The sequence below is a fragment of the Eleutherodactylus coqui genome, chromosome 4 (assembly GCF_035609145.1).
Source record: "Eleutherodactylus coqui strain aEleCoq1 chromosome 4, aEleCoq1.hap1, whole genome shotgun sequence".
NCBI lineage: Eukaryota > Metazoa > Chordata > Amphibia > Anura > Eleutherodactylidae > Eleutherodactylus > Eleutherodactylus coqui.
In genome coordinates, this window is record NC_089840.1 from 2,695,725 (window position 1) to 2,715,210 (window position 19,486).

The following is a 19,486-nucleotide window of genomic DNA, read 5'->3' on the forward strand; positions in this document are numbered from 1 at the left end:
TTATCTAGCAGCAGTACAACACAGCGGACACCCTGTTATGATCACCATATGACTCTGCTCAGCCAGTCCAAGACTGTACAGCAAAGTTCCCAAGTGAGCTGCGGAGGGCAGGAAGTGTCGGTTTAGGATGAAGTCTCGGCTGCTATTAGATATCCTCTCTCTTCTAGTTCAGCTCGCTGGTCAACGGCTCCACCAGATACTTGGTGTCTACAGGAGGAGATGCGGCCGTCTGCTTATGGCAGTGGGATGTCGATACCCTGCAGTTCAGGTATGTAGCCTCACTTCTAGACATGAACCTCTAATTGTCGTCTTGCTGGTTAGTTATATCCTTTTTTTTCCCCTCTAAATGCAGTGATCGCCCCCAGAAATTCATAGAGAAGTCTGGCCCTGGGGCTCAGATGCTCTGCTCGTCCTGTAGTGCCGGTACGCCCAGACTGCAAGTAGTTCCACTGATGAATTGTATTTACTGTATAAGCTGTACCACCATTAAAGGGGCTGTCTCATCCGTGTCATTGGGGGCCACTGCAGACCTTGGGTATAGCTGCTGCCACCAGGAGGCGATGTAAGCAAAGAGTTTGCCACATACCAGCCATATCCCTCCTGCAGGGACTAAGCTAATCCGTTTTAGCTTGATGTCCGTCAGAGGCCGACCTCCTGCTCTCGGGGCTTTTAATTTTTGTTCCCTTTCTAGGTGGGAATCGGGGACGAGAACTTCCCTGATGGTCCCAATGCGGAGGGCGGACAGCGCTGCAGCACACGTACTGTGACTCCACCCTCTAGGTGGTCCGGCCCTTCCCTCTGAACCTTTCTGGGCACCCCGGGTCGGCCTGTATTCTCACTCCTCCAGATCTCTCTGCTTGTTCCTTGGTGCCCACTGCTCTTTTCCCAGAGTAATCTAGCCCCGGTCCGCTAATTAGCCACGACGGGGCCCGTGGGTGCGATCTGCCTGCCGGCCTGGTCCGGGCTTGTCTGGCCTATCACCTGCAGCACCTCTCGCCATTCCTTCTGCATTATCAAACCTTTCGCCTGGTATTTTCCCTCTTTACTCCAGGCAGGCCTTTTAGCCTACGCAGGTCTCGAGAGCGGGACTGTCGGACTGTGTAGGCCTATAAACATAGGACTGGTGTCTGCAGCGCTCCCTCTGCTGCTGCACCAGACTAGCTGCGCTCAGTCCTGAGGGACTCCAGTGGCTCAATGCATTGTGGGTTATGATGGGGGCCCGCTCTGGGGGGATGCGGTCACTGTGGGGGGGACGCGGTCACGGTGGGGGGGGTGCTGCAGAGGGACATGGTCACTGTTGGGGACCCGCTGTCACGGGGGGGGGGGGGGGGGCGCTGCAGAGGGACGTGGTCACTGTTGGGGGGCCTCGCTTCTGCGTTCTTCGGCAGCTCTGGTGTTTTTGTGTGTAAAGCGTCAGACTGATGGACACAGAGCGCAGATACACAATCGGCAGGTTCCCACTCACATGTGTTATATATGAAGATGGGTCATGCCGCGGATATTTTCATGCACATCACATGACATAATCTGCTGCTGTGCTCGAAGGCTGTGAAATAAATTGGGTCTATTCACTGCGTATTACACACGCTGATACTCATGTGAAGCAGCCCGTAGTATCCACCGCCGGCTACTCTGCCCACATCTGCCTTCAGCACGCCGTACCTGCCTGGGAGGGTGAAGCCCTTGTACTCTAACTGCTAGCGCCCTACTAGGGCCCACCAAGACTAGCAGGCTGCCCGCACGGCCTTGTGCTGCCCAGGGGCCGCTCTGGACTTCCCAAGGTCTTGCGGGTCCTGCAATGACCCCCCACAGTTGTCGGCTCCTCCATTCAGTCTTTCTTCCAGTGAACTCGGGTCTTCTTGCTTCTGTCTTGATGGACTTCATGTATTTGTTCTCCTGCTTACGTACAAGCGGATTACTGGCCGGTTCACCCGCGACCTGAGTGGTGACGTCAGCACTCTGCAGTCGTTTAACCGACGGTCGCCCCGTGTCAGGCCTCCCTCACACCGGCGTGTTTGTACAGCCTTTAGCCCTGAACTAAGCTCTGTACAAGGCTCCCATTCATTCCCACGGGGCGGCTGACACAAGGCTGAGAATGTTGCACTTTGACTGCGATGCATGTTCTGTCCTGGGCCGTTTTCAGCCCTGCGTCACCCAATAAAATGAATGGGCAGTGGTTTCAGTGCTGCCACAAACATGGCACAGCTAGCTGTACTACCTTAAAAAAAAGACTACTCCCCTAGCTGCCGCTGTCTGGGGCTCTCCTGCTGCTCTCCGGAGCTCCGGGAAGGCTGCCGGCCACTTGTCATCTCCGACAAAGCATCTGTCGCTGATGACGGGGACTGAAATCTGAGCCTCCCAGAGAGAGATTGCTCTAATTGGCAGAGCAGGTGCTCCTGAACCAATCGCAGCCAGCGCTCGATGCACCAATCACAGCATTCAATGAATGGCTGTCATTGGTGCATCCAGTGCTGGCTGTGATTGGCTGTCTCTGCTGACACTCAGGAGGCTCAGCCAATCGAAGGAATCTCTTGCTGGAGGCGGAGTCTTCAAACCTCATCACTAGCAAAAGATCGTCTGTCTGCGATAAGCGCCGGGAGCTCCGGAGAGCAGCGGCCGGACCCGGACGGCGCCACCTAGGTGAAGATTTTTTTTTTTTTCACAGCTAAAAATGCAGCCAAAACTTGGTCCAAAATGCACGCAGACGCTTCCGGAACTGCAGTGTACGGCTGTGTGAGGGAGGCCTGAGACTGCCTGCTGGAGGGATTCTCTCTTTCCTTAGTGGCCCCCCCTGGTGGCAGCAGCTATATCTGGGGTCTTCAATCCCCGGTTTTTATATATATACTTTTTACGGGTTTTTTTTCCGCTTTGTGCCTGTAGAGGATTTGTGATTGTTCTCAGTGAGAGAAACCCAGACCTCTTGTAGATGTGAGACCTAATGGTAGAAGAATACACGATGCTACAGCAGCTTTTGGGATTTCGCCCCCTTTGGGGTAATCATTACTGTACTTCTGTTCTGCCAGCATTATTCCTGCTCATGGGCATTACAGGCAACCAGTGGCCCTCAGTGATGACATGGCTGATTGCCCCCCTTTGTGGACCCTTTTACATGCTGCTATCAGCATTGATCGGTGCATGTAAGGGGTTAACAATGCAGATTTGTGTTCTCACCAATCCCTGCTGTTGCAGCGGTAGACTTACATCCTGGGGCAGGAAGGGGTTAAAGAGGTCTTCCCTTTTTGTTATGTTCTTGGAGGTATCCTCGCCTTACAGGGGATGCCATAGACCTCTTCCAGGGATTGGACCTGCATCTATGTCCAGAACCTCCTTACCCTCATTCCACCTGGAGAGGGCGCTGCAGGTCTACGGCCTTCTCACTTCACGTGTGCCCCTGGTCCTCTAACATCTCACTGTTGCTCTTCTAGGCGGCATGTTTCTGGCGGTCGGCGGCAGCGATCACACCATCAGACTTTATTACTTTGGTAATGCAGTACCTGAGAAGATAGCTGAACTTGAAGGCCATAATGTGAGTACCAAGACCGCAAAAAGGCTGCTACAGCTTTTAAAGACCCTTAAGTGACCTTAGAGTGACCCCCTCCATCCATCCATCCATCCACGCACACCTTAAAGGGGCGATCAGGGGAGGAGCAAATCTAAATCTGCTGTGTAGAAACATGAAGTCGCTCTCCTGTTCCCCGCTGCTGACTGCCTCCAGCTGCAGTGATGACATCACAAGAACCTGTGAGCACCGCCGTCAGTTATACATGTAGTAACATAAGCTGAACTGCATGGACGGGGTTTTTTTTTTTTTTTTTTCCAGGCTTGGACCCGCTTATCCCCCAAGTGTTCCGGAGGCAAAAAACCCCAATGAGGTAGAAACCAATTTTCCCCATTTGAGGGAAACAAAATTCCTTCCGATTCCAATCTGTTAATCAGAATAATCCCGGATCACCGACTCTTCTGAGTAATTTATTATTGTATCACTCAAGAAAGGCGTCCAGAACCTCTTATATCGTATCACCGTCACCGCGTCCTCAGGGGAGAGTTCTATAGACTCACTGCTCTTACAGTAAAGAACCCCCTTCTATGTTGTAGAAGCCTTCTATCCTCTGGCTATAGAGCGCCCCCTTGTTACATCCCTGGGTATAATAGATGATGGCAGAGATCTCTGTACTGACCCCTGATATATCTATACATAGTTATTAGAGGGCCCCCTTGTTACAGTCCTGGATATAATAGATGATGGGAGAGATCTCTGTACTGACCCTGATATATATATACATAGTTATTAGAGCCCCCCTTGTTACAGTCCGGGGTATAATAGATGATGAGAGAGATCTCTGTACTGACCCCCTGATATATCTATACATAGTTATTAGAGCGCCCCCTTGTTACAGTCCTGGGTATAATAGATGATGGGAGAGATCTCTGTACTGACCCCTGATATATCTATTCATAGTTATTAGAGCGCCCCCTTGTTACAGTCCTGGATATAGATTCCGTGAGAGATCTCTGTACTGACCTGTGATATATCTATACATAGTTATTAGAGCCCCCCTTGTTACAGTCCTGGGTATAATAGATGATGGGAGAGATCTCTGTACTGACCCTGATATATTATACATAGTTATTAGAGCGCCCCCATGTTACAGTCCTAGGTATAATAGATGATGGCAGAGATCTGTGTACTGACCCTGATATATTATACATAGTTATTAGAGCACCGCCTTGTTACAGTCCTGGGTATAATAGATGATGGCAGAGATCTCTGTATTGTCCGCTGATATATCTATACATAGTTATTAGAGCGCCCCCTTGTTACAGTCCTGGGTATAACAGATAATGGGATAGATCTCTGTACTGACCCCTGATATATTATACATAGTTATTAGAGCGCCCCCTTGTTACAGAACTGGGTATAATAGATGATGGGAGAGATCTCTGTACTGACTCCTGATATATCTATACATAGTTATTAGAGCGCCCCCTTGTTACAGTCCTGAGTATAATAGATGATGGGAGAGATCTCTGTACTGACCACTGATATATTATACATAGTTATTAGAGCGCCCCCTTGTTACATCCCTGGGTATAATAGATGATGGGAGAGATCTTTGTACTGATCCATGTTATATGTATACATAGCTATTAGAGCGCCCCCCCCCGCCCTGTTACAGTCCTGGGTATAATAGATGATGGGAGAGATCTCTGTACTGACCCCTGATATATCTATACATAGTTATTAGAGCGCCCCCTTGTTACAGTCCTGGGTATAATAGATGATGGGAGAGATCTCTGTACTGACCCCTGATATATCTATACATAGTTATTAGAGCGCCCCCTTGTTACAGTCCTGGGTAATATAGATGATGGGAGAGATCTTTGTACTGATCCATGTTATATGTATACATAGCTATTAGAGCGCCCCCCCCGCCCTGTTACAGTCCTGGGTATAATAGATGGTGGGAGAGATCTTTGTACTGACCCCTGATATATCTATACATAGTTATTAGAGCGCCCCCTTGTTACAGTCCTGGGTATAATAGATGATGGGAGAGATCTATGTACTGACCCCTGATATATCTATACATAGTTATTAGAGCGCCCCCTTGTTACAGTCCTGGGTATAATAGATGATGGGAGAGATCTCTGGACTGACCTGTGATATATTATACATAGTTATTAGAGCGCCCCCTTGTTACAGTCCTGGGTATATTAGATGATGGGAGAGATCTTTGTACTGACCCCTGATATATTATACATAGTTATTGGAGCGCCCCCTTGTTACAGAACTGGGTATAATAGATGATGGCAGAGATCTCTGTACTGACCCCTGATATATTATACATATTAGAGCATCCCCTTCTTACAGTCCTGGGTATAAAAATGATGGGAGAGATCTCTGTACTGACTCCTGATATATCTATGCATAGTTCTTAGAGCGCCCCCTTGTTACAGTCCTGTGTATAATAGATGATGGGAGAGATCTCTGTACTGACCCCTGATATATTATACATAGTTATTAGAGCGCCCCCTTGTTACATCCCTGGGTAATATAGATGTTGGGAGAGATCTTGATCCATGTTATATGTATACATAGCTATTAGAGCGTCCCCCCCCCCGCCCTGTTACAGTCCTGGGTATAATAGATGATGGTGGAGAGAACTCTGTACTGACCCCTGATATATTATACATAGTTATTAGAGCGCCCCCTTGTTACAGAACTGGGTATAATAGATGATGGGAGAGATCTCTGTACTGACCACTGATATATTATACATAGTTATTAGAGCGCCCCCTTGTTACATCCCTGGGTAATATAGATGATGGGAGAGATCTTTGTACTGATCCATGTTATATGTATACATAGCTATTAGAGCGCCCCCTTGTTACAGTCCTGGGTATAATAGATGATGGGAGAGATCTCTGTACTGACCCCTGATATATCTATACATAGTTATTAGAGCGCCCCCTTGTTACAGTCCTGGGTATAATAGATGATGGGAGAGATCTCTGTACTGACCCCTGATATATTATACATAGTTATTAGAGCGCCCCCTTGTTACATCCCTGGGTAATATTGATGATGGGAGAGATCTTTGTACTGATCCATGTTATATGTATACATAGCTATTAGAGCGCCCCCTCCCGCCCTGTTACAGTCCTGGGTATAATAGATGGTGGGAGAGATCTTTGTACTGACCCCTGATATATCTATACATAGTTATTAGAGTGCCCCCTTGTTACAGTCCTGGGTATAATAGATGATGGGAGAGATCTCTGTACTGACCCCTGATATATCTATACATAGTTATTAGAGCGCCCCCTTGTTACTGTCCTGGGTATAATAGATGATGGGAGAGATCCCTGTACTGACCCCTGATATGTTATACATAGTTATTAGAGCGCCCCCTTGTTACAGTCCTGGATATAGATTCCGTGAGAGATCTCTGGACTGACCTGTGATATATTATACATAGTTATTAGAGCGCCCCCTTGTTACAGTCCTGGGTATAATAGATGATGGGAGAGATCTCTGTACTGACCCCTGATATATTATACATAGTTATTAGAGCGCCCCCTTGTTACATCCCTGGGTAATATTGATGATGGGAGAGATCTTTGTACTGATCCATGTTATATGTATACATAGCTATTAGAGCGCCCCCTCCCGCCCTGTTACAGTCCTGGGTATAATAGATGATGGGAGAGATCTTTGTACTGACCCCTGATATGTCTAAACATAGTTATTAGAGCGACCCCTTGTTACAGTCCTGGGTATAATAGATGATGGGAGAGATCTCTGTACTGACCCCTGATATATTATACATAGTTATTAGAGCGCCCCCTTGTTACATCCCTGGGTAATATTGATGATGGGAGAGATCTTTGTACTGATCCATGTTATATGTATACATAGCTATTAGAGCGCCCCCTCCTGCCCTGTTACAGTCCTGGGTATAATAGATGATGGGAGAGATCTTTGTACTGACCCCTGATATATTATACATAGTTATTAGAGCGCCCCCTTGTTACAGTCCTGTGTATAATAGATAATGGGAGAGATCTCTGTATTGACCCCTGATATATCCATACATAGTTATTAGAGCACTCCCTTGTTACAGTCCTGGATATAGATCCCGTGAGAGATCTCTGGACTGACCTGTGATATATTATACATAGTTATTAGAGTGACCCCTTGTTACTGTCCTGGGTATAATAGATGGGAGAGATCTCTGTACTGACCCCTGGTATATCATACATGGTTATTAGATCGCCCCCTTGTTACAGTCCTAGGTATAATAGATGATGGGAGAGATCCCTGTACTGACCCCTGATATGTTATACATAGTTATTAGAGCGCCCCCTTGTTACAGAACTGGGTATAATAGATGATGGGAGAGATCTCTGTACTGACCACTGATATATTATACACAGTTATTAGAGCGCCCCCTTGTTACATCCCTGGGTAATATAGATGATGGGAGAGATCTTTGTACTGATCCATGTTATATGTATACATAACTATTAGAGCGCCCCCCCCCCCCCCGCCCTGTTACAGTCCTGGGTATAATAGATGGTGGGAGAGATCTTTGTACTGACCCCTGATATATCTATACATAGTTATTAGAGCGCCCCCTTGTTACAGTCCTGGGTATAATAGATGATGGGAGAGATCTCTGTACTGACCCCTGATATATCTATACATAGTTATTAGAGCGCCCCCTTGTTACAGTCCTGGGTATAATAGATGATGGGAGAGATCGCTGTACTGACCCCTGATATATCTATACATAGTTATTAGAGCGCCCCCTTGTTACAGTCCTGGGTATAATAGATGATGGGAGAGATCCCTGTACTGACCCCTGATATGTTATACATAGTTATTAGAGCGCCCCCTTGTTACAGTCCTGGGTATAATAGATGATGGGAGAGATCTCTGTACTGACCCCTGATATATCTATACATAGTTATTAGAGCGCCCCCTTGTTACAGTCCTGGGTATAATAGATGATGGGAGAGATCGCTGTACTGACCCCTGATATATCTATGCATAGTTATTAGAGCGCCCCCTTGTTACAGTCCTGGGTATAATAGATGATGGGAGAGATCCCTGTACTGACCCCTGATATGTTATACATAGTTATTAGAGCGCCCCCTTGTTACAGTCCTGGATATAGATTCCGTGAGAGATCTCTGGACTGACCTGTGATATATTATACATAGTTATTAGAGTGACCCCTTGTTACAGTCCTGGGTATAATAGATGGGAGAGATCTCTGTACTGACCCCTGGTATATCATACATGGTTATTAGATCGCCCCCTTGTTACAGTCCTGGGTATAATAGATGATGGGAGAGATCCCTGTACTGACCCCTGATATGTTATACATAGTTATTAGAGCGCCCCCTTGTTACAGTCCTGAGTATAATAGATGATGGGAGAGATCTCTGTACTGACCCCTGATATATTATACATAGTTATTAGAGCGCCCCCTTGTTACAGTCCTGGGTATAATAGATGATGGCAGAGATCTCTGTACTGACCCCTGATATATCTATACATAGTTATTAGAGCGCCCCCTTGTTACAGTCCTGGGTATAATAGATGATGGCAGAGATCTCTGTACTGACCCCTGATATATCTATACATAGTTATTAGAGCGCCCCCTTGTTACAGTCCTGGGTATAATAGATGATGGGAGAGATCTCTGTACTGACCCCTGATATATTATACATAGTTATTAGAGCGCCCCCTTGTTACAGTCCTGGGTATAATAGATGATGGGAGAGATCTCTGTACTGACCCCTGATATATTATACATAGTTATTAGAGCGCCCCCTTGTTACAGTCCTGGGTATAATAGATGATGGGAGAGATCTCTGTACTGACCCCTGATATATTATACATAGTTATTAGAGCGCCCCCTTGTTACAGTCCTGGTATAATAGATGATGGGAAAGATAAAAAAAATGTTATCCAGTGTGCTCGGATTGACAGATTACTGGGAGGGGCTGGTGAGGATCCAGCAGTCATGGTGCACGTTGGCACCAATGAACAAATCAGAGGTCAATGGAGGGCCCTCAAAAATGAATTCAGGGACTTAGGGGCCAAGCTCAAGGCGAGGACCTCCAGGGTAGTTTTCTCTACCTGCACCTAAGGCCACACTAGAAAGGCAGCAGGATCTTAGGGAGGTAAACAAGTGGCCCCGGAGTTGGTGTAAAAAGGAGGGATTTGGGTTCCTGGCGAACTGGGCTGACTTTGCTGTCGGCTACAGGCTCTACCGTAGGGACGGGCTGCATCTTAATGGGGAGGGTGCAACTGTGGGGAGAAGATGGCTAGAAGGCTGGAGGAGTGTTTAAACTAGGGACTGGGGGAGGGCAAAAAGAGAAATAAGGGGGTAGTCAGTGTAGCTAGCGACCTGGGTCTAAGTAATGGGAATGGGGGTCGAGCAGGGGGTGGGGTTAGTACAGTTAGAACTGATAGATCAGCCAATAGTACCATTAGCAGCAAAATGAATATAAAGAACAAAAAAATATATATAAATTGTATGACCACGAATGCAAGGAGTCTGATCGGTAAAGTGGGTGAGCTTGAAGCGAGAATGGCTGATGAAAACTATGATAGTCGGAATAACGGAAACATGGCTGGATGATAAGTGCGAGTGGGCGGTGAATGTACAGGGTTACAATCTCTGCAGATGAGACCGTGGGAACCAGAAAGGGGGAGGGGTATGTCTGTACGTTAAATCGTACTTAAAGGGGTCCCGTGAAAGCAAGTGGGGTTAAGCACTTCTGCTTCTTCTGTCCCGCTGAAGGGGCCGCTCCGGCGTGCTCGCGCCACACAGGTTTTCTGCGCATGCGCAGAAGACCTCTGCGGCACGAGCACGCCGGAGCGGGACAGAAGAGGGCAGACAGCGCAAGCATGTCTAATCCAGGCAGAAGAAGGCTTCGGCGTCATGGAGACGGGGACGCCAACACTGGAGGGGGTAAGTGTATAACTTCTGTATGGCCAATATTTAATGCACGATGTATATTACAAAGTGCATTTATGTGGCCATACTGAAGTGTATACCCCCACTTGCTGCCGCGGGACAACCCCTTTAAATCCGAGACTGCGGGAGGATATAGGAGTAAGAGATGAACACGTGGAATCTCTGTGGGTAGAGATAGAGGGAGAAAAAAAATAACAAAATCCTGATAGGCGTCTTCTATAGACCACCAAAAGCAACAGAAGAAACTGAAGCCTTACTACTAAGGCAGATAGAAGAGGTGTCAAACCGCAACGAAGTAATTATCATAGGGGACTTTAATTATCTGGATATAATATGGGAACATGAGACCTGCAAATCTCACAGGGGTGATAAGTTCTTGAGAGCAATTAAAGATAACTACCTTACCCAACTTGTGTGGGAACCAACTAGAGGGAGGGCCACTCTGGACTTAGTACTAACTAACAAACCAGACAGAATCACAGGGGTGCAGGCTGAGGGACACTTGGGAAACAGTCCTTGACAAAGTCCTTTGCATAGGACGAAACGTCGCATTTTTTGTGTGCTCTGCTTATGGAGTTGTTTTAAACAATAAAGATGGCTATTGGATTTTTTATCCGCTGAGGACTTGAAATCATTTTTGAGGGCCCTCCATTGACCAAAAGGTTTATCGTTGGTGCCAATGTGCCCCATGACCGCTGGATCCTCACCAGCCCCTCCCAGTAATCTGTCAAACTCGAGTGCCAGGAAGACAACACACCGATGAGCCCGGTCTTTGTGGCAGATTGCCATATCTGTACTCCTTATAATTGAGTTCCCCACCACTAGCACTGGTCTGTCCCCCTTATAATGGAGTCCCCCACCGCCAGGACCTGTCCGGCCTGCCCTCCTGGCAATGGAGTCCCCCACCGCCAGGACCTGTCCGGCCTGCCCTCCTGGCAATGGAGTCCCCCACCGCCAGGACCTGTCCGGCCTGCCCTCCTGGCAATGGAGTCCCCCACCGCCAGGACCTGTCCGGCCTGCCCTCCTGGCAATGGAGTCCCCCACCGCCAGGGCCTGTCCGGCCTGCCCTCCTGGCAATGGAGTCCCCCACCGCCAGGGCCTGTCCGGCCTGCCCTCCTGGCAATGGAGTCCCCCACCGCCAGGGCCTGTCCGGCCTGCCCTCCTGGCAATGGAGTCCCCCACCGCCAGGGCCTGTCCGGCCTGCCCTCCTGGCAATGGAGTCCCCCACCGCCAGGGCCTGTCCGGCCTGCCCTCCTGGCAATGGAGTCCCCCACCGCCAGGGCCTGTCCGGCCTGCCCTCCTGGCAATGGAGTCCCCCACCGCCAGGGCCTGTCCGGCCTGCCCTCCTGGCAATGGAGTCCCCCACCGCCAGGGCCTGTCCGGCCTGCCCTCCGGGCAATGGAGTCCCCCACCGCCAGGGCCTGTCCGGCCTGCCCTCCGGGCAATGGAGTCCCCCACCGCCAGGGCCTGTCCGGCCTGCCCTCCGGGCAATGGAGTCCCCCACCGCCAGGGCCTGTCCGGCCTGCCCTCCGGGCAATGGAGTCCCCCACCGCCAGGAGCAGACCCCCCCCCCCCCACCCCGGTGGTCAGAGGCCATGTCGTTCTGCAGCAGTGTTGACCGTATAATGGCATCCTCCTCATCCGCCAACTTTGTAGACTTGTTGGACTGTGCCAGTTCAGGACCAGCCTCCCTGGATCTCTTCCCTCTATCCCTCTTCCTGTCACCCAGCTAGCTGCCTGTTCATCCTGCACTCCCATACTACCATCCACCCCCACATCTACCCTCACTGTGAGTGACCCAAGTCTGTTGGTTAATAAGAAAATTGGCGATATTGCTCATTGCAGCAGGAACCCTAAGAGCTGACGCTTTGGTTCAGCCCCACCCCTTAGTGGCTGGCTGTGGGAATGTTGTCCTTGCTGTACATTTTCCTTGAAGCCCCTACGAGGCGTCACATCTGGATGTATCCTGCGCCCCAATGTGCGGTGGGGTCTAGGTGGTATTGGAGCTGTGCTACGGGCGCTGGGCGCTGCCCTTCTGCCCACAGTACCCCCTTGGTGTATTTGGTTTCTGCTCACTGTCTTCTAACAAGATGATGTTTGCTTGCAGGATATCGTGGACAGCATTTTGTTCTCCTATAATAGTGAAAGGTAAGTGAAATATTTCGTGTCTCATATGTAAACGTGCGGGCCCTCGTGTTGGCCCTCGTGCGGGCCCTGGTCCTGAAGGGGTTAAATCAGTTTATTGTAATCTTTGTTTTTTTTTCTTTTCCAGATTCGTAAGTGGGAGCAAAGATGGAATAGCGCGAATCTGGCGCTTGGAGGAGCAGGAGTGGAGGAGCTTCGTGCTGGACATGGACACCAGCCTGGAGGAGCGGTACGAGCGGACGTACCCCAAACAGAACTGAATATTTTAGCCCCCGTAGTCGTCCTCTGCACCCCCCCATCCTGCTCATCTGTAGTCGTCCTACGCACCCCCTTCCCCTCCTTTAGTAGTCATTGCCCCCCCCCCCCCCCCTCCGTCCTATAGTTGTGCTCCGGCCCCCTCATCCTGCTTCCCTGTAGTAATCGTCCGCCCCCCCACCCCAATGTAGTTGTCCTCCGCAGACCCTCCCCTCCTCACCCCCTCTTTCAGTAGACGTTCTTCGCCCCCCCCCCATCTTGCTCCCCTGTAGCCATCATCTGCGCCCCCCCCATCTGCGGTCGTCCTCTGCGCCCCCCCATCTGTGGTCGTCCTCTGCGCCCCCCCATCTGTGGTCGTCCTCTGCGCCCCCCCCATCTGTAGTCGTCCTCTGCGCCCCCCCATCTGCGGTTGTCCTCTGCGCCCCCCCCCCCATCTGCGGTTGTCCTCTGCGCCCCCCCCCCATCTGCGGTTGTCCTCTGCGCCCCCCCCCCATCTGCGGTTGTCCTCTGCGCCCCCCCCATATCTGCGGTTGTCCTCTGCGCCCCCCCCATCTGCGGTTGTCCTCTGCGCCCCCCCCATCTGCGGTTGTCCTCTGCGCCCCCCCCATCTGCGGTTGTCCTCTGCGCCCCCCCCCCCATCTGCGGTTGTCCTCTGCGCCCCCCCCATCTGCGGTTGTCCTCTGCGCCCCCCCCATCTGCGGTCGTCCTCTGCGCCCCCCCCCATCTGCGGTCGTCCTCTGCGCCCCCCCCCCCATCTGCGGTCGTCCTCTGCGCCCCCCCCCCCCCATCTGCGGTCGTCCTCTGCGCCCCCCCCCCCATCTGCGGTCGTCCTCTGCGCCCCCCCCCCCCATCTGCGGTCGTCCTCTGCGCCCCCCCCCCCCCCCCATCTGCGGTCGTCCTCTGCGCCCCCCCCCCATCTGCGGTCGTCCTCTGCGCCCCCCCCCATCTGCGGTCGTCCTCTGCGCCCCCCCCCCCATCTGCGGTCGTCCTCTGCGCCCCCCCCCCCCCATCTGCGGTCGTCCTCTGCGCCCCCCCCCCCCCATCTGCGGTCGTCCTCTGCGCCCCCCCCCCCCCATCTGCGGTCGTCCTCTGCGCCCCCCCCCCCCCCCCAATCTGCGGTCGTCCTCTGTGACTGTTGGGTTGTGTCTTCTCACCCTCAGACCCCCCAGTAATGATACGACATCCGATCCAAAGCCCAAGGTGCTAATGATTGCCTGGGACACGGCGGACGACCACGTGGTGACGGCCAGCAGCACCCACCTGCTCAAAGTGTGGGACTCGCATACCGGCCGACTGCTGCACGTCCTGACGGTGAGTAAAACATGGCGGGGTGGGAGTAAGTATCGCTGGTTCGCTTACAGCATGGCCAGCGGGGGGCCGAGGCGGCTGGAGGAGATTTCTGTCCCCGCTCTCCTCCGCCCCTCTCCATTCACTTAGTGCTGAGCGGCTGCTGTGTAAGCGACCTACAGTCCTGAACGACGACCGTTCTGTGTAAAGTGAATGGAGAGGATTCTCCTGCCCCCTGCTGGCCGCTGTGAGTGAGCCAGCGCTAGTAGCACCGCAGCGAGGACTCCCATGGATGAGGGTCTGCGTCTCTGCACTCTTATAACTGGTTGGGTTCTGCATCTCATGGTCGCTCTGTCTCTTGCCGCAGGGTCATGACAATGACATTTATGTCTTGGAGCCCCACCCCTTTGACTCCCGGATGATGTTATCTGCCGGACACGATGGAAATATCTTCCTGTGGGACGTTAGGAGTGGCAGTAAAGTCATGCACGGCTGCAATCTGGTAATCTGCCCCTCATTCACGTCTGCAGTGTTTTATCTTCTAGCTAACGGCTCTAACTTCAAGGAGTTCAGGTTCTTCCAGGAATGCAGGGTTACTACATGATACAGCCGCCTCTAGGGGGAGCTCTATGGGCTTACTGCAGCCAGACATCCTTCACAGCTGGTAAGACCTCTGTCCAGTAAGCCTGCACTGGGGGCTGCCGGAGGAATTCCCTAATACTGGGTCACCCTGCAAGTGTCCCCAAGTCACCCCCGCCTCCGGGGTCTGCAGAGAGCAGACGTGGCCGAGATCCGTGTCACCTGCTGTGGTACAAATAAAGGGGACAACCGTAAGATGGTTTCCTCTCTAGTTCTGGGTGTCGCTGGTGTCCTTGTCACTACCGCCACATGAGGCGCCACCTGCAGCCAATCAGGATGTACCGGCAGCCATGCTCCTCCATAATGGCGCATCCATACGTGCCGCAGCAAGAAGGTCTACTGTTCGCGCAAGAGCAGATAGCAGGACACGGGGCAATACACCAGGAGGGCCGAGCAGGAGGAACTAACAGAGCCCCACAAAATACCCTCCAGCATTGCCACCAGAGGATAGGGAGGAGCTACCAGAGCCCTACAGAATACCCTCCAGCATCAGGACTGGAGGGACAGGAGGAGCTACCAGACCCCTATAGAATACCTTCCAGCATCAGGACCGGAGGAACAGGAGGAGCTACCAGACCCCTATAGAATACCTTCCAGCATCAGGACCAGAGGAACAGGAGGAGCTACCAGACCCTACAGAATACCCTTCAGCATCAGGACTGGAGTGACAGGAGGAGCTACCAGAGCCCTACAGAATACCCTTCAGCATCAGGACCGGAGGGACAGGAAGAGCTACCAGAGCCCTACAGAATACCCTTCAGCATCAGGACCGGAGGGACAGGAGGAGCTACCAGACCCTACAGAATACCCCCCAGCATCAGGACCGGAGGAACAGGAGGAGCTATCAGAGGCCTACAGAATACCCTCCAGCATCAGGACCGGAGGGACAGGAGGAGCTACCAGAGCCCTACAGAATACCCTCCAGCATCAGGACCAGAGGAACAGGAGGAGTTACCAGAGCCATACAGAATACCCCCCAGCATCAGGACCAGAGGAACAGGAGGAGCTACCAAAGCCCTACAGAATACCCTCCAGCATCAGGACAGGAGGAACAGGAGGAGCTACCAGAGTCCTACAGAATACCCTTCAGCATCAGGACTGGAGGGACAGGAGGAGCTACCAAAGCCCTACAGAATACCGTCCAGCATCAGGACCGGAGGGACAGGAGGAGCTACCAGAGCCATACAGAATACCCTCCAGCATCAGGACCAGAGGACCAGGAGGAGCTACCAGACCCTACAGAATACCCTTCAGCATCAGGACAGGAGGAGCTACCAGAGCCCTACAGAATGACTTCCTGATGTCTATCTTGTAAAATGACTGATTTCGCTCTACTTTGAGCAGCCCCCCTGATTGCCCCGGTGGTCCGAGCACTGCATTAGAATGATGGTTGTGGTGGTCTTGGACCGTCAGTGGTTCAGGACGCTCGTTAGTTTGTGCTTCTGTTTCCCCCCAGATTGAAGGCCAGGGATACGGCGCCATACTGGACTGCAAGCTGTCGGCGGATGGGCAGCACCTGGCAGCGACGGACTCACACGGGTACCTGCTGATCTTTGGCTTTGGCAACAACAAGTCGTATGAGAAGGTAGGTGGGCGTCTCATCCTGTTTGTGGCTTTTATTTAACCCCTTCCTGCCCCACAACGTAACGTCCGTAAATAGACATACATGTCCGTCTTACTGGTGGTGCGGGCCCAGAAGCCGAGCGGCTGTCTTACTGGTGGTGCGGGCCCAGAAGCCGAGCGGCTGTCTTACTGGTGGTGTGGGCCCAGAAGCCGAGCGGCTGTCTTACTGGTGGTGTGGGCCCAGAAGCCGAGCGGCTGTCTTATTGGTGGTGCGGGCCCAGAAGCCGAGCGGCTGTCTTACTGGTGGTGCGGGCCCAGAAGCCGAGCGGCTGTCTTACTGGTGGTGCGGGCCCAGAAGCCGAGCGGCTGTCTTACTGGTGGTGCGGGCCCAGAAGCCGAGCGGCTGTCTTACTGGTGGTGCGGGCCCAGAAGCCGAGCGGCTGTCTTACTGGTGGTGCGGGCCCAGAAGCCGAGCGGCTGTGATGGACGGACCGCCTCCCACTGCAACAGCGGGAATCGGCAAACAGATCTTGGCATGGAAATGGGTCGCAGGGGGAGTGTGGCCCTCCACCATGTTATTGCAGGAGACTGACAATGGCATCCGGGTCTGCCAAGGCCTGTAATCACTGAGAAGCGATAATACACCGCAGTAACCCTGTACTGCAATCGGAACATCGCAGATTCAAGTCCCTAGCAGAAAATAGGATGTAAAATAGGATGGTAAAACTGTTAAATCTTTTGCGCGCTTTCCCCTTCGTCTGCGGACGCCCCACAGGATGCCGCCCGTCTATCTGTTTGTACTGGTTTGGTTTTTGATTAGTTGACCACTCCTAGGGCCCATTTACCCAGTACCAGTGTGGGGGCCAACGCTGCGCGGCACTCGTCCCTGTGTCTCCGCGCTCCTGCACGGGAGCTGGCAGAGGTGGCTGGGTCACGGAGCGGCCAGCAGGGGGCAGTGCAGGAGATTCTCGCTCCGCCCTCTTCACTGCGGCCGTTCTCTGACAGGTCGGTCCTTCTGTTGCTTCGGCCCTTATTTGCGTCGGTTGGGTGGAGACCTTTATGTTTGACAGTGTTCGGCTGTCGTGTGACTCTGGGGTCTCGGGGGCACTGATCGTCGCTAACGTTTGTGGGGACGTTTATTCGCACTTCGTCGCTCTTGTCGGTGGATTCAGATTTTGGATGGATGGTTTGTCGGACCCGCGGGAACCCTTCCCTGATTGGTGCTTCCTAAGGCTCTCTCTAGCTCCTCGCCCACTCCTGGGGCCCCCTGAGGACACAGTCTGAGCACTGCGGTGCCCGTGGCACCTGCTCCCTCTCTCCTTGGGTTCATGATGCCACTTGTTGGTGGTCACATCTTGTTACTAGTTGTCGTGGCCTTCATGTTTGCGCTCTTGTTGGAGGTTCTAGTATCATCTTGTACTGCCTGATTTACTCCCCTACAGTTCACGGTGTGTATATGTCCATACCCCATAGCGTTTTTACGTCCTGCCCAAGTGGGCTTTAATCCCCAAGGACGTAAAAACATGCTTCCTGCAAGGATTAAAGCCACGTGGGCCATGGATTTATGGATTTGCCCATAGGTAGCCGACAGCCTAGAGCCCCCCCCCCCCCCCCCCATCAATGCGATCGGCGCTATCCAATGGATAGGGCCGTTCGCATTAAAGTGCAAACAATCTTGTCCGTGGTGTCCTGCGGTGAACTGGTCCTCCTGGACCCGCCGCCACTCTTCGCATGAGCGCCAACGGATGACGTCATGCACATGCGCAGGAGGCGGGGAGCCCGGAATATGTAAAATCTCCTTGCACCCAGTGACCAACGGTGGCCAAAAGCCTGGAGCGCTGATGGGTGGCCTCGTTGAGCAGTCCCTGGTCACATGATAAAAAGGTAGCGATCTACCTTAGGCCGGTCTCACACGACCGGATAGGAATTACGGATCCCGCATGCGTCTGATCCGCGGTAATACGCAGATCAATCGCATTGGATTACACAATGCCGCTCACATTAGCGGTTTAGAATTGCGTAATCCACTCGCAGAAAAGAGAACGCAGCAGGTTCTATTTTACCGCGGATATCTGTGACATAGAGCCCATTGTGCTCCGTGGTCGCGGATATACCCGCTGCCCATACGACTACGTTGTATACGGGCTGCGGGTACCCGCGTCATCGCTAAGTGACGGTGCGGGAAATACAAACAAAAAAAGGTGTACCACGCATGACCGCCCGTGTGAGTAGGCAGTTATGTGCAGTACATTACGCGGCCGTACGCAGGGTCACAGCCGGCTCACAGATGGGATCCGCTGCCGGCCTCCACAAGCTGATCCCACATCCGTCCGTGTGAGCCCGGCGTTATTCAGACCGCTACCTGTGATACGTAATTTACAAGAAGCCCCGGGAACGCTCGCCTTCATGCAGGTCAGGAGCAGCTTGTTGAGCGCCTTCTGTGTGAGACCGCCGCACCTCAGCGAGATTACGGAGACTCACAGAGCGCCACTTTATACCCCATCCCTGCCGCTGAGGGCAAGAAATACCCCCCAAAAAGCATGAGAGGAGGAGGAGGGATACCTGGTGTTAGTGCCCCATGTACCCATCCCAACCAGCCCCCGTAATTACCCCTGTCTGCGGACATACCACACAGTTTACATCATTACTTTTATCTAAGATTTGGGGAACGCCGAAGGGGAGGGGGGGGGATTTTTTAGGGAGTCAGTTTTTTTCTGCACAAGTGTGCTATGGGGCCGGGAATGTATTCAGATGTGCCCTACAATCCAACGGGTGTTCCCTCCATTATAGGCCTTGCCATGGGTCCTGTAAGTAGATTAGGGCCACAATGCGTATCTTTCTGCACACAGGACAAACCCCCCCCCTATCCATTTTGGGGTGAACGTCTTCATTCCTGTGTACTCTACAAAAAAACTGTTTTTAAATGACATAATTGCCAAAAAAAATGAGAATTGTATTTATTTTCCTTCTGCTTTGCTTAGATTTATTCAAATACTGTGGGGTCAAAATACGCAGGACAGCCCTAGAGGAATTCGTTATGGGGTCATTTGTGGGGGTTACCTGTGGTTTTGGGCGCTCAAGGACTCTACAAGTGGGCAATG

At 52.1% G+C, this 19,486-nt stretch overlaps 1 protein-coding gene across 1 annotated transcript in view; it reads left to right on the plus strand.

The window, feature by feature from the left end:
- The window catches only part of BRWD1 (bromodomain and WD repeat domain containing 1), a 123,346-nt gene that overhangs the window by 29,488 nt on the left and 74,372 nt on the right, over nt 1-19,486 (plus strand). The window contains exons 9-16 of the mRNA XM_066598957.1: nt 168-268; nt 353-423; nt 3,426-3,526; nt 12,604-12,644; nt 12,769-12,870; nt 14,057-14,207; nt 14,551-14,685; nt 16,279-16,407. Coding sequence (XP_066455054.1) covers nt 168-268; nt 353-423; nt 3,426-3,526; nt 12,604-12,644; nt 12,769-12,870; nt 14,057-14,207; nt 14,551-14,685; nt 16,279-16,407 — 831 coding nt within the window. The remainder of the gene's footprint in view (nt 1-167; nt 269-352; nt 424-3,425; nt 3,527-12,603; nt 12,645-12,768; nt 12,871-14,056; nt 14,208-14,550; nt 14,686-16,278; nt 16,408-19,486) is intronic.